The sequence below is a fragment of the Oryx dammah genome, unplaced genomic scaffold (assembly GCF_014754425.2).
Source record: "Oryx dammah isolate SB20612 unplaced genomic scaffold, SCBI_Odam_1.1 HiC_scaffold_15, whole genome shotgun sequence".
Lineage (NCBI taxonomy): Eukaryota > Metazoa > Chordata > Mammalia > Artiodactyla > Bovidae > Oryx > Oryx dammah.
The window spans coordinates 43,981,683-43,995,507 of record NW_024070199.1 but is presented as its reverse complement, the minus strand read 5'-3'; the positions used below and the strand labels follow the sequence as shown (position 1 = coordinate 43,995,507).

The 13,825-nt window shown below is 62.2% G+C and overlaps 2 protein-coding genes across 8 annotated transcripts in view; both read right to left on the bottom strand.

Moving 5' to 3' along the window:
* The window catches only part of TCIRG1 (T cell immune regulator 1, ATPase H+ transporting V0 subunit a3), an 11,966-nt gene extending 6,795 nt beyond the window's left edge, over window positions 1–5,171 (bottom strand). For 2 of the 4 annotated variants that reach the window (XR_005723707.1, XR_005723706.1), the window contains exons 1-8: window positions 5,081–5,171; window positions 2,737–2,857; window positions 2,317–2,395; window positions 1,015–1,237; window positions 846–929; window positions 454–580; window positions 281–363; window positions 63–156 (exon numbers count right to left, since the gene is read on the bottom strand). Coding sequence is in view for 2 of the 4 variants with exons in the window: in XM_040256478.1 (XP_040112412.1) it covers window positions 63–156; window positions 281–363; window positions 454–580; window positions 846–931; window positions 1,017–1,237; window positions 2,317–2,395; window positions 2,737–2,853 (807 nt within the window). In the remaining 2 variants the exon portion in view is untranslated. Of the gene's footprint in view, window positions 1–62; window positions 157–280; window positions 364–453; window positions 581–845; window positions 932–1,014; window positions 1,242–2,316; window positions 2,396–2,736; window positions 2,858–5,080 lie in introns of those variants that run through there. The other 2 variants (XM_040256478.1, XM_040256479.1) reach the window with 2 other exon arrangements.
* Window positions 5,172–8,119: 2,948 nt separating this feature from the next.
* On the bottom strand, window positions 8,120–12,247 carry NDUFS8 (NADH:ubiquinone oxidoreductase core subunit S8). Of its 4 annotated transcripts, none has more exons than XM_040256476.1 (8): window positions 12,116–12,155; window positions 11,330–11,461; window positions 11,126–11,195; window positions 10,987–11,037; window positions 10,331–10,420; window positions 10,063–10,235; window positions 8,390–8,518; window positions 8,120–8,305 (listed from the first exon to the last, which is right to left on the bottom strand). In XM_040256476.1, the coding sequence occupies exons 2-8, from the start codon at window positions 11,333–11,335 to the stop codon at window positions 8,174–8,176; spliced, it is 651 nt and encodes a 216-aa protein (XP_040112410.1). In that variant the 5' UTR covers window positions 11,336–11,461; window positions 12,116–12,155; the 3' UTR covers window positions 8,120–8,173. The 4 variants fall into 4 exon arrangements, with proteins under 4 accessions (XP_040112410.1, XP_040112409.1, XP_040112411.1 ...); XM_040256475.1 differs by having other exon boundaries at window positions 11,865–12,122; XM_040256477.1 differs by lacking the exon at window positions 11,330–11,461 and having other exon boundaries at window positions 12,116–12,247.
* Window positions 12,248–13,825: the final 1,578 nt, after the last annotated feature.

The following is a 13,825-nucleotide window of genomic DNA, read 5'->3' as shown; positions in this document are numbered from 1 at the left end:
TCAGGGGGTTGGTGAGCCTGGGGGGTGGCAGCCAGAGGTCCACCCTGGCTGCGGGCACCCACCTCCTGCAGCTCCTGGCTCTGCTGTTGCAGCTGCTGCAGGGCTGCGTGCCGGGCTGCCTCCTCCTCCGCAAACGGGAACACGTGGCAGTGGAAGCTGGCAGGGAGCCGGAGGGTGAGCAGGTGCCTGGGGTCCAGGCCACGTGCCCAGGAGTGTGGAGGGCGGCGCGGGCTCAGCGTGGGGTGTGGGGGACACCCAGGGCCCCGGGGGGGGCGCTCACCAGTCAGTGATCTTGCGGATCTTCTGCCCGATCTGCCCACCCCAGTAGGAGATGAGGAAGGTCATCCACGTGGCAGGCTCACCCTGCGGAGGGGGGGCCCAGGTCACCCTGCAGTCCCCGCACCCGGAGGGCCGCACCCCTGCCCAAACAGCCCCCAGCCCGCGCCTGCGCACCGTCACTGGGTCCTCCAGCTGCTGCTCCGTCTCCCGGAAGCTGGCGATGAGGAACCCGCGGCAGGCCCTCCAGAGCAGGCGCTCCAGGGCCGCGGCCTTGTGGGGTTCCACCGCACCGGCCACGAAGCTGCGGGGCCAGGCGGGGCTGGGCAGGGGCTGCGCTGACCTCCCCTCCCCTCCCCTCCACCCCGCCTCCCCATCCCAGCCAGGCACACCACCCCTCACCCCCACGGGGAAGGCAGGAGCCCACCCGGCATCATGGAGGGGAGAAACCTGTAGGGCAGAGGGGAATCCCAGGCCCGAGGGAGGAGAAGGCAAGGGGCAGTCTGAGGGAGCACTGGACAAGGAGTCTGCACTGGGCCAGAAAGAGCGCCAAGCTGCCCCTCACTTACTTGACCCTCAGGTCCTGGTGCGGCTCTCCGGGGGCCTGGAGCAGGGGGGTCCTTTCCGAGGGCCCATCAGTGTGGGTGGCCGCCGACTAGGAGCCGAGAGGCCCCATGAGCCCCAGCCTGAGGGGGCCGAGCACTCCCGCCCCGCATCCCCGCCTGGGGGGCTACACTGACCGGGGGTCTGTGGCCTTGGCCCAGTACGGCCGCATGGAGCTGCAGCTGGTGCCACTGGGCCCGCAGGGCTTGCTGGTTGCCCCGAACGTCCCGGAGCTCCTGAGCCAGGCGGTCAGTCTCCTCCTGGATGCGGAGAAGGTCGCGGGGCGGGGGGGCCGGCAGCCCCGCCTCTGGCAGAGGCAGCGTCAGCCCAGCCCGCCGAACCTCCTCCTGCAGGAAGGCTGGGTGAGGAGGGGAGGAGTGTCAGGGGGCGCCGCTCAGGGGCCTCCACCAGCTAATGGCCACTACTAGCCAAGGGCTGGAGGGCTTCCCCAGCGGTTCATCAGGCAAAAAATTCTGCCTGCCAGTGCAGCAGACACAGGAGACCCAGGTTCGATCCCTGGGTCGGGAAGATCCACTGGAGGAGGAAATGGCAACCCACTCCAATAATCTTTCCTGGAGAATTCCACGGACAGAGGAGTCTGGTGGGCTGCAGTCCATGGGGTCACAAAGAGTCAGACACAACTGAGCAACTGAGCACACACACAGCCAAGGGCTGGCTAACGTCGAGGTGATTCTAAACATCACCTCAAATTCCCCTGGCCACCAGCCAACTGATTCACTGAGTCCAAGACCCCAGAAAAACCTCAGGCTAAACCTCCACCCCTGCGTGTTTACTCTGCTTCCCCGCCCGGGGCTCTTCTGGGCTGCTCTCCGTCCATCCCCAGCCCCTGGCCTGGGTCCCACAGCAGGCGGTCTAGCACTGCAGGGCCACGGACAGCAGCTTGCATGCAGGCCCACGGACGACCTGCCTGACTACTTAAAACCTATCAGGCAAGCTAACCGTTAACCAGACATGCTCTATCCTCCCACTGCCGGGTCCTCCTGGGAGGGGCTTCTGGAACACAACCCAGGGCAGGGGTCCTTCTTGCCCAGGTCCAAGGAGAAGCTACTCCTTGGGGCACTGAGCCAAGATTGGTGGCCTCTGCTCACCCCAGTCCACCTGCAGCAGAGAAAGTTCTGTCCACGCTTCTCTCCTGCTCGGAGACCTACAGGTAGCTCTCAGCATCTGCAGGATGATGTCCCGAGTCCTCACTCGGCACTCAAGGGCTCATCCAAACCCTGGCCTGGGCATCAGCTCAGCTCCCTCAGGAACACCCCACAGATCCCAGTTGCCCTGGCCTGGCTCTGCAGGGCCTGGCCTGGCTCTCCCTTCTCTGCCTTCCAGCTGGGTGCCTGGGACTCTTCCTTTCAGACCAAGTTCCCCTGGCACCGCCTCTGGGAAGTCTGCCTGGGGTGTGCGGGGACAGGGCCGACTCACTGAAGGTCTTCTCCAACTCTTCACAGCGCCGAACATCCACCACGAAGCGTCTCTGGAAGGCACTCACTGAGGCGTTGAGCTGTGGTTGTGCATGGAAGGGTCAGTATTCCAGGCAGGGGGGGCCAAGGAGGTCCACCACAAGGGCAGGCTGGCTCTCCCCCAAAAGGTGCTGACCACACCATGAACCTCCCGATGCCCAAGTGAGGACAACTAGGCCCTACGTGGACCAGGGCTGAGGAGGCCTGGCTAAACCCAGCCTGGGGGAGGCATGAGTAAAGACAGCCTTCCTGAGAACAGAGCACCCAGGGGCAGAGGCCACCGGGATTCAAGCTGGGCCGGGGAGCAGTACAGGGCAATGGCCCACCCTCTGGGATGCCCAGGGACGAGGCCTCCCCCGACGCCCATCCCGGCCCCACTCACATCCCTGAACTCCACCAGGCCCAGCTCCCCGAGCTGGCTCACGCAGGTGTAGGCGGCAGCTGTGGGCAAGAAGAGCTGGACCAGTGCCACCTCCTCACTCCGGAACATGGAGCCCATGGTCCTGCGGGGTGGGCAGGCACGGGGGCTCAGGCTGGGAGGCAGGAAACAGGCAGCTGCCCACCGCCTAGGAACTCCGTGCTCCTATGGTCCTCCAAGGTGCTGTCAGGTGGGGAAACTGAGGCCCAGGGCGGCTTGGCAGGGTGCTGAGGTCACACTGGAAGCAGGCGGCGCCGCTGACCCCATGGCCGGACCCAGAGTCCAACACCAAGCTCCTCCCCAGCTGGGTCTGACGTGTCTCAGACCCCTGCACCCCTTGCCCCGGCGGCTCCTGGTAACACTGGCTCTTCTCACACCTGGCCCCATCTCCTGTCGTCCCCTCTCCATGACCTGCCCTCACCTCTTCAGGGCCCCAGGTCAAAGGCCACCTCCAGCGCTGGCCTGCTGACCTGCCGCGGCCAGCTGGAGCCTTCGCCTTTCGGCCCCAGGGAGCACCCGTGACAAGGACACGGGGCTCAGGTCTGGCCTGGCCCCTCGGCAGTCGGAGCCCGCCTCTTCCCTGAGGCATCTGTGTGCTGAGGGGGTGGGGGCCACCCCCGGGCCTCGGAGAGGACACAGGGGACGGGCAGGGCCTCTGAACAAGGAGGACCTTCCCCTGGGGCCTGGGCAGCCCCGCCGCAGCCCTGGGAGGAATCCTCCAGGTGTCGAAACCACGAAAAGTGAAACTATGGAAACTGAATGGGCAGGAAGGGCCTGGTGGGGGCTCTGCTCCAGTGTCAGCGGGGGAGGCTCCCCTGGCCTCCGATGGGCCCCGTGGGCGCCCAGCTCACAGGCCAGGACTCCACGGCCACTGCCCTGGGGGCCCAGGGCCGGCCCCCAGCCCCTCTGTGGGACTCCCCTTCCTTAGCTCTCCTATTGATGGGGGGAAGGGGAAGCGCTGGGCGAGGGCCCCGCTGAGGGTGAACGTTTGGCGCCAGAGTGCCCCGCCTGCAGCCTGGGCTGGAGCCACCTAGCGGGTCACTTCCTCCCCTGGGTCTGGGTAACTTAAGAGTAAATAGGAAAAGCAGCCCCTTCCCCAGTGGAGAATGGCGAGAGTCGGCTGGGGGCCCTGAATAGGGGAGGGTGGGCGAGCGGCCCAGAGATAGAGGCTCTGAGCCCTGCCCAAGCTGGGGTTAGCTGTGTGTCCTTGGGGGACTCTCCCACCCTCTCTGGGCCTCCACTTCCTCTTTGGGTGAACGGGACCTGGCCACCAAGTAGAGGCAGAACCTGGTAGGGAGATAAAAATAACCAGGGTCCCATGTACCTCGTCACCTCCACTACCTCATTTAAAACTAACAGCAGGCCTTGGGGGAGGGGGCACTGCACCCCTGTTTTATAGACTGGTCAGCAGGTGGCCAAGCCAGGCAGGAGCCCGGGCTGCAGGTTTGGAAGTTCCGGCCCAACGTGTGTCCTCAGGGGGAGGGTTGTTCCTTGCCCCAGGCACCCTGAAAGGTGAGGCTGGCCAAATGAGGGGTTGCAGGGAGCTAGATCCGGGATCGTGGCGGGTAGCAGTCCTGGACAGCTGCTGTACCAGTCCGGCCTGGTACCCGTCTCACAGGGCCCCGGGGCCTGGCCCTTCCCTTTGGTGGTCAAGCATAGGAGTCCAGAGACCTGGTCAGACCCCTCCCCTGGCATTTCAGCCCTCCACCGGTTCATCCCCTCCCCCTCCTCTACCCTGGCCGCTGCTGAGCCAGGACCCACCCCCCACGACATTTACAGAGCAAATGAAGGGGCCGAGGTCCTTCAGGGTCCAGACTAGTCACTTTGTGCCCCTCGCCTCTTTCTTCCTTGGGAGGCTGAAGGCTAAGGCCAGCTTCTCCGGACACCTCTCCTCTGAGCCCCTGGCTCGCCACGATGAGCCCCGCTGCAGGCAAGGGTCTGCACTCTCTTCTACCTCTGCCTAGTTGGGTTGGGCCTCAGTTTCCGCACCTGTAGAATGGGTCCCTCCCTCCCAGGAAGACGCAGCAGAGAAAGCTCTGAGCACAGCCTGGCCCGGCAGAGCCAGGCCACAGGGGGGTCACAGGCTGTTAACACCCCCACTCTCCTCCTCTTCCTCCTCTGAGTCGCGTCTGTGCACCCCCACCCCCCACCAAGGGCTGACACGCAGGCCTGCGGACTGAGCTGCCTCTACTGATCCACACGGGTGGGGGCGCCAAGACTCCCTTCCGGGGCGGAGGGAAGCGAGGGCGTAAGGCAGAGCGTTGAGGGGAGCGGGGGGTGGCCCTGTAGCCCTCGCTGGGGCACTCACCGCGGGTCGGCCTCACGAGGCACTGCTCAGCTCCGCTCCGATCTCCTGGCTCAACTTCTCTCTGCCTCCGCGGCGCCCACGCAACTCACTTTTCCCGACGGGCGGGGCCGAGAGGGGCGGAGCCAGGGAAGCCCCGTCCCCGGGCCGCCGTGGACCCGCCCCGGACTACTGGAGTCGGTGCAGGAGCCCCGGCCAGAGGGCGGGTGAGAGGCAGGCCTCCGGCTGGGCCCTCGCTTCCTCGCCCCCCGGGTGGGAAACCATTCTGAGCCGCCTAATCCGGTCGAGGAGGCCCAGACCCCAGGGCAGACACTGGCGCCCACTGTGCACGTCTACAAGGCTGGGATGTGGGGAAGTGCTCAGCCCAGGCCCAGGGACTACCTGGCGGGACTTCCGCCACCTGGGCCTGTGGCTGACAGGATCCCCAGTAGGCTCCGACCTGGGGCCCGAGACCCACGTGTCCCCACCTCTGGGACCCCTTCCCTCTTGAGTGAGGCTGTAGTCACACAGGTCCTGTTCTCTTCCTGTTTCTGAGAGCCCGCCTGGACTCCAGGCCCAGTGCTCTGAGCCCTTGGGTGGGCGGCTGCCCTTCTCTGGGCCTCTTCCCTCGGTGGCAGCAGGACGCCGAGGGCCACGCAGCAGACCGCAGCTGCGGGCGCTGGGCAGCGCTCTGCCCTCACTCTCGCTTCTCCCGTAACTGGACTTGCCCCTGGGTCCTCACTCCTATTAGCTTCATGCAGCATATCTGGTCCCAGCCTGTGGGTCACCACTGTCCAGCTTCCTGCACTTTGAACTGGCCAAAACTGTACCCACTGACTTAATTCCTTCCCACTGGGTCAGCTCTGGTGGTCCTTGAACCCCCACAGCAGAGGAAGGGCCTCTGGTGGTGGTGGTGGTTTAGTTGCTGTCGTGTCCAACTCCTGTGACCCCAAGAACTACAGCCCGCCAGGCTCCTCTGTCCCTGAGATTCTCCAGGCAAGAATACTGGAGTGGGTTGCCATTCCCTTCTCCAGGGGATCTTCCCGACCCAGAAATTGAACCTGGGTCTCCTGCATTGCAGGTAGATTCTTTCCCAATTGAGCTACGAGGGAAGCCCAAGGGCCTCTGAGGGGTGGGCAAATGGAGCCCTAGAGCTGGGGCCTGGAAACTGAGTCACAGCCAAGGTGTCTTCCGAAGAGTGGGGACACTTTTGGTAGGGTTGTTTTCAAGGAGAAACTTCGACACAACTGAACTGAGTACCACTGGGGGCCTCAGGTCAGTGCTTCCCACCCAGGGCAAACTGGGACTCTTAACATATTTCAAAATGGCCTTAGAGCTGACCCAGCAGTGAGGGAAGGAATTAAGTCAGAAGCTAAACAGGCTCATCTGTGGTGCTAGAGAAGACTCTTGAGAGTCCCTTGGACAGCAAGATCAAACCATTCAATCCTAAAGGAAATCAACCCTGAATATTCATTGGAAGCACTGATGCTGAAGTTCCAATACTTTGGCCACCTGATGCAAAGAACCAGCTCATTAGAAAAGACCTCAATGCTGGAAAAGATTGAGGGCAGGAGAAGGCAACAGAGGGCAAAATGGTTGGACGGCATCGACTGAATGGATACGAATTTAAGCAAACTCCAGGAAATGGTGAAAGACAGGGAAGCCTGGTGTCCTGGAGTTCATGAAGTCAGAGTTGGACACAACTGAGTGACTGAACAATTTTCCTGTGTACAGACAGACTCCATGTCAAGCGTCTAATACTGGGTACGTCTGATAAAAGCAAAACTAGAAGTGATTTAGGATATTTAAGCCTGCCTCTGACAGCTGGCCTGTTTTTTGGAGTTCCTGCTCCCAGCAGCCGCCAGGACTAGCAGTGCTGAACTCACGGACACTCCCAGGGCTCAAGTTGTCCTTTCTGGTCCTGTACTTACTTCTGAGCCACTTTGTGGATTATAAGGGCCCCAAAACTTTGGCCAATGGTGGGACCACACAGGTCCTGGGAGATGGCCCAGCAGGGCCTGGTAAGCAGGCCCAGATGTCAGCAGGTGATCTGAGAAAGGGGGCTCTCCAGGAATGAGTTGGACAAAGTCTGGGCTTCTCTGCTGCAGGCCTTCTCAGAGCCTTGAATATGCCCCCAGACGAGCCTGTCCCAGAAGGGAGAGGCCCCCTTGGGGCACTTCCTACACTTACTGATCCAAAGAACACCCTGCTCCTTCTAAGAAGCATCTGGGGAGATTAGTGTTTTGTAAAAAATCACTTTTGGAAATGATGAAGGGAATTCTTGATATCTCTCAGACCTGTTAGTCTTTTCAAGATGCGTGCTGTGTGATCCTGAGCAAGTCACTTCACCTCTCTGAGCCAGCTTCCTCACTGCTGAGAATGAACTGAAATGCTCTCACACGGCTCAGCACCAAGTCAGAAGGGGTTGTTGTGGGGGCTATTCTGCCGCCACTGGGCTTGCATGTGGCCCCAGAAGGAACCACATCGCTTTGCTGGGGCTACAAAGCAGAAGTCCTGAGCAGCAGAGGCCACGCCAGCACTCTGCCCTGAGGAACTTGGGGAAGAAAAGGGATGTGGCTGGAGGACAGGCAAAGCCAGCTCACGGGCAGCAGGGCTTGTGTCATCCCCTCGTGATTGTTACCCCAGAGCAGGCTTCCCCCACCCCGCCCCCAGCAAGGATGCCCTGGCCTGTCCAAGTTCCTGCTACTTGACGTACTTCTGCCTGAGGTTGGACAAACAAGACTTCGCCCAACTTATTCCCGGAGACTCCTCTTTCTCAGCAGGCTCTAGGTTCTCAAGAGTCTCAGCTGTGGGTGGGCCTCAGGAGAGGACAGGCCCCAGCCTCACCAACTGATCACTCAGGATTATGCAAACAGTGGCCTGAGCCGACCTTCAGCTAAGCCTTTGCAGAATATGCCCGGGAAGACGTGTTGGCCTCAGGCTGCTGTGGGCCAGGCCCAGCGGGTCGCACAGGTAAGGCAACTCGGTCCAAGAATCTGATCCACCCGAAGAATCCACAGGCTGCGGATGGTCCCGGCTCAGACAGCAGACGCATGACAGAGGTGGTGGGGGAGGTCAGAGCTTTTTATTGGGCAGAAGAGGCTGCGGGCCGGCCGGTCATCGGTAAAGGTAGTCGGCCTGGATGTTGGCAGCGATCTCGGCCTCCCACTTGTCCCCGTTGTTGAGCAGCTTCTCCTTGTTGTACAGCAGCTCCTCATGCGTCTCCGTGGAGAACTCGAAGTTGGGCCCCTGCGGGCGCAGAGCAGGCACAGTTGTGTCAGGCCCCTCCCAGGAGCTCCCGCCCCTCCTCCCCCTCCTCGGGGCCCCGCCCACCTCCACAATGGCGTCCACGGGGCAGGCCTCCTGGCAGAAGCCACAGTAGATGCACTTGGTCATGTCGATGTCGTAGCGCGTGGTCCGGCGGCTGCCATCGGCCCGCGGCTCAGCCTCGATGGTGATGGCCTGGGTGGTGGCACAGGGGCCTGTCACCTGCCGGCCACACGGCCTCTGGCACAGGATCCAGCCCCGCAGGGGCCTACAGAGAGGCCCCTCGGTCGTCCACTCTCCATCCTCGTGGGCCTTTCCTCACTCCCCTCCTAAGAGGCCACCTGGCACAGCCATGACGCCAGCCTCTGCGTGCCTGCCCGAGCTGACACTCTCATCTGCTATCTGCCAGCACCTCCTGCCTGAGAATGCGAGTCCCACGAGGAGAAGGCTGCTGCCTGCTGGCACACCAGGGCACCTGCAGCCCCGGGGGGTCTCACCCTGTAAATAATGCCCACTTTCTGCTGACTAGATGTTGAACAACCCTCCCAACTACACCTAGTTATCTCCATTTAATGGATGAAAAAACTGAAGCTCAGAAAGGTGGAGTGCCTTCCCAAAGCCACCGAGTAAACAGACTCAAACACAGGTCCTTAACTCTCAGTTCCTGGGGGCAGCCTGGCACTGGCTGAAGGAAGGGGTGGCCCAGGGCTTCCCCAGAGGCGAGGACCTTCAAAGGGATGTGGCCATGGCCCTGAGATGTCCCCAGGAGCGTAAGGCCCACCGCTCACAGTGGGACCTTTGGCTAGTAGCCTCTCTCTTTGTGCCTCAGTTTCCTCCTCTATAAAAATGGGGATAATAACCTTGACCACCTAGAGCTGTTGCAGAGAGGTCGTGAGCTTGGCACAGTACTGGTCTATGGTCGGCACTCACTGCCTGGATGCCACTGCTATTCCTCGGGGCGGGGAGGGGGCTCCTACATGCTACAGAGCCTGGGGACCACCAGGCCACAGCCCATGGGCTGCAGAACCTGGGATCGGTGCAGGAGACGAGCCAGGACTCGGACGGGAGCCGTCCTGAGTCACAGAGACGTGGCTGGAGCAGCCGCTGGGAGGGGGACGCTGTGTGGACAGTCAGGACCCGTGTCTGCTGGGCACCTGCCGGGCACATGCACCACCCGAGTGCCCCCGCTTTGTCTGTCTCTGCACCCACAGGCCGTGACTCTCGGCAGTCTGTGCGGGACCCTCCGACAGAACCAAATGCCAGGGGCTCAAAGGAGCCGCAGCCAGGGGCAGCGAGCGCCCCGCTGTGGTCTGAGTGTCCCCGGGTGTCCCCGGGTCCGGCCCTCTGAAGGGCACATGTGTAGGCAGGGCTCCTGACACTGCTGCCCATGTCAAAGTGGAGACCTTCAACTGCAGCCTCGTGGCTCCGGCCTGGCTCTCCCACTCATGACCAGACCCCCTAGGGCAGGCGCCAAGTGTATCCCATGGTCTGCTCAGGACTGGAAGCTTCCCTCCGTTGACTCACCACCTCTGAGTAGGCTCCAGCAACAAGGCCTCATGGTTCCTATCACGGGGCAAGTGGCTCAGAGTGGGAGGGGACTTCCCCGGGGACATACACCCAGCAGGGGGTTGAGAAATGGGACCCAGGGCTGCCCACTTTTCTCTCTCTCTGCAGCAGACTGCGGCCGCCCCCTCCCAGCAGCCGGGGTCAGGTGGCAGTCATCCAGGGTCAGGGTGTACCTGGGCCGGGCAGACGGCCTCACAGAGCTTGCAGGCGATGCAGCGCTCCTCCCCGGACGGGTAACGGCGCAGCGCGTGCTCCCCGCGGAAGCGTGGGCTCAGCGGGCCCTTCTCAAATGGGTAGTTGATGGTGGCGGGCTCGCGGAACAGGTAGCTCAGCGTCATGCCCAGGCCTGGGGGTGGCACAGGCATGGTGGGGGGGCCCCTCCTCCCTCACACATCTCTATCTCCCCGAACCCACCTCGAGCCTCCCGTCCCCCGGGCCCACCTCGGATGAGCTCGGTCCACAGCAGGGTCTGTGCTGCCCGGTCAGTCACCGACTTCATGTCCATCGAGGGCTCCCGCATGTTCACATACTCTGCAGGGGAGGCGGGCAGAGAGGCCATGGCAGGGGCCACGCACAGGCCCTCTTCCAAGGACTCCAGCTCAGGAGATGAGGCCTGGCCTCCTAGATGTAAGAGCTGGGTCCCCGGGGGGCTTGTTCATTCACCAAATGCCCCTTGCCTCAGTAAGCTACCCTTGAGGCTGGCCTCCGGCCACAGGTGGTCCTGGCCTGCTTCTCCCTGCGCCTGTGAGGCCATCCAGGCCCGGAGGGGATGCAGGTGGGGCTTGGGTGCTCGCGTCCTGAGGAGGAGGTATAGGCTCCCAGGGTTCACACCTGGCAGCCCCCTCCTTGTCCCACGCAGGGAGGGTCTGAGATCACATGTATAGCCACAGGGAAGGACCACCCCCTGACATGCCCTGCAATAACAGACCCCACCCCCATGAATCATCTTGATCACCCGCTTCATTTTACAGAGGGGAAACTGAGGCTCCGAGAGGAGGAGCCCCGAGCAAAGCCAGGATGAGAACCCAGGCCTTCTCCCCTGCCCCCGGCAGGACCATGATCACCAAGCCTGAGGCTCGAGGCACCCCGGGACTCACTGTAGGTGGCTGCCACTGCGCTGCTGTGGAGGCCCCGGCCACTGGCATGCCCTGCAAGGAGAAGGGTTATGCCATGCAGATGTGACCTCGTGCCAGGAGGCTGGGCCCCCACACCCAGGAAAGGTGCCCTTGGTCCTACCTGCACGTGCGGCCGCGGCCTGGGCCTGGGCCAGGGCCCGAAGCAACACGGGCATGGTCAGGCAGCGCATCTGTGGGGTGTGAAAAGAGAGACTGGCACAGGTGGGTCCCAGACAGGTATGATCCTCCCCACATGAAACTTTAGCACGGCAGGTGCCCTGACCCTTGACCCCAGTGGCACTGTGGCATCTTGTCCCCTGCTCACCCTCATTCCTGTCAGAGGCACAGATGGCCTTCCTGTGCCCAGGAGCTACCCCTCTTGGCCTCCAACCTGACCCAGGTGATACTGCCAACCGCCACCAGCACTTATTGAGAGCTCGCCGTGTCAGGCACAGTGCTAGGGGTCACAGATGAGACGCTCAGTCCTGTTAAGTGACTTGCCCAAAGTCGCACACTGAGGGGGCGTTCCTGATATGAACCCAGGCCAAACCCCGCCCTTTACACCCCCCCAGCCTTCCCCTGCTGGAACCCCTTAAAGCCTTAAATAACCCTCAAGATCAAATTACTCTCCCCCGCCCCCCGCATCAAGGTCCTTCTGGAACTGCCTCCCTGCCTGCCGAATGACCTTGGGTTTTCTCATCTGTGATAAGGGGGTCACGGGGAAGGAGGGGGGCTCGAAGAGGCCACGTGTTTAGCCTGAGCCTGGCACTTGGCCAGAGCCGCAAAGTGCCTTCCCGTGACCTGCGACCTCTGGCGGGACCATTTCTTTCGACCGCTGACTTCAGGGCTAGGTGCCCAACCCGGTTCCTTCCTTGCCTTTCCTCCCGACCTCTGACCCCACGGAGCCGGCGGTGCATGCGCCCTGGAGGCCGCCAGCGTCTCGGTCACCCCCGCCCCGGCTACACGCCCAAGGACACGGGGGCCGCGCGTGCTGAGCAGGCCGAGGTGAAACATGGGCGCGAAGCCGGCAGGGCCCACGGGGGCCGCACTCGCGCCCCCCGACGCCGCGCTACCTAGACGCGGCCTTAAGGGCTGAGACCGCATCACCCACCTTGAAGCGCGGCCGCTCTGTCCCGTGCAGCGCGGCCCGTCCGCCGAGAGGCGGAGCCTGCCTCCCGGAACGCTGCCATTGGGCCGGCTGGCTTCGCCATTTCCGCGCTGACTCTCCATGGCGTGTTCTGATTGGCTGGTGGTGCAGCCGAAGGAGGCGGGATAAAAAAATTCTTCTTCCCGATTGGCTAGGAAAGAGCAGGCTCTGGAAGGGCGAAGGAGCCGGGACTCCCGAACCCTTAAGGGGCGGGACATCCGAGGCGTGGTTTTAGGATGCAGCTCGCATCCAACCGGGCCTCGGGGTAGAGGGAGGCACGCTGCGCCCCAGCGGGGTACGGGCGATAACGGTGATTCCGCACCGTAGCTGGGCTTTGGTAGGCTTTTGGGCTTCCCTTGTGGCTCAACTAGTAAAGAATCCGCCTGCAATGCGGGAGACCTGGGTTCGATCCCTGGGTTGGGAAGATCTCCTGGAGAAGGAAAAGGCTACCCACTCTAGTATTTTGGCCTGGAGAATTCCATGGACAATACAGTCCATGAGGTCACAAAGAGTCGGACACGACTGATCGACTTTCGCTTTCACTTTGGAGCCCTCCAGGCTCCTCCGTCCATGGTATTCTCCAGGCAAGAATACTGGAGTGGGTTGCCATTCCCTTCTCCAGGGGATCTTCCCGACCCAGCGATCGAAGCTGTGCTTGCTCTATGCCAAATCTCCACCCAGGCAGCTTCACTTAATCCTCACCGCAACCCTATGTGGAGGAACGATTTACGAATGGGAAAACTGAGACCCGGGCTTGTGCAGGAACTTGATCCAGTCCTTGAGAGCTGCACAGTGCGGCCGCTTCAACCACTCCTCAACCGCTCCCGGATGTATACAACTCGGGAGCCCCGTAACCCAAACAGCCACCAAACAAACCCATGTTTCCTCCCGGTGAGTTGTGTGGCAAAGGGAACTGGGAGGCTGCAGACACTGAGAAGACCCTTGAAGGCCGCCCGTGTCTTGGGGGGTGGGTGGGGGGAGGAGTGGAAGGTGGACAAGGAGGTCTTCCTGGAAGAGCTGACATCCAAGCAGAGAGCACGGAGGAGTTGGGCAGAACAAGAAGGGCCAGAGGGCGCGCCCAGCTCGTGTGCGGAGGTCCCTAGAGGGGGACACATCAAGGGCATCAGAAGGAGACAAGGATGGTGACGTGGGGGTGTGCGCAGGGCCGTGGCAGAGCCTCCCAAAGAAGGTTTCCCGTCCAGACTTATGGGCCAAAGGGAGCCAATGAAGGGGTTCAGGCTGAGGGCTGGCATGGTCCAGTGGGCTTTGGGAATATCCGTGGGTGCACTGAGAAGGGCTGGGCCTGGGGGAAGAGGGTAGGTGATGGATGGGCCCTGGGCACAGCCTTCAGTGTGTGGATTAGGGAGGCCCGTGGCATCATCGAATCATCAGGAATTGCTCAAAGATGGGACTTGGGCGGTAGAAGGGAGTGTCCAGCTGGAGGCCTGGGAGTTTGGCAGCTGAATGGGTGGGGACCGCTCCAGAGCACTGAGGTCCAGGATGATGAGCAGAACAAGGAAGAGGATGAGCCCGGGTGGGACATGAAGAGGAGAGGGTGCCCAGGGCCAACCACTTGGGGGACAGGAGCGTGTTCAGAGCTCCTCAGGACTCGAGCTGAAGGGAAGGAGAATCTACTGCGGGCATCTCATCAATCTTGCCTGGAGGGAGAGGTGG

What these genes read in the sequence shown, in the direction of transcription:
- NDUFS8 (XM_040256474.1), bottom strand. An exon ending in CGCAGTGGCAGCCACCTACA is followed by an intron (nt 10,421 to 10,986) that starts GTGAGTCCCGGG and finishes CCTCCCCTGCAG; the next exon opens with AGTATGTGAACATGCGGGAG. An exon ending in AGGCCGTCTGCCCGGCCCAG is followed by an intron (nt 8,519 to 10,062) that starts GTACACCCTGAC and finishes GCCACCACCCAG; the next exon opens with GCCATCACCATCGAGGCTGA.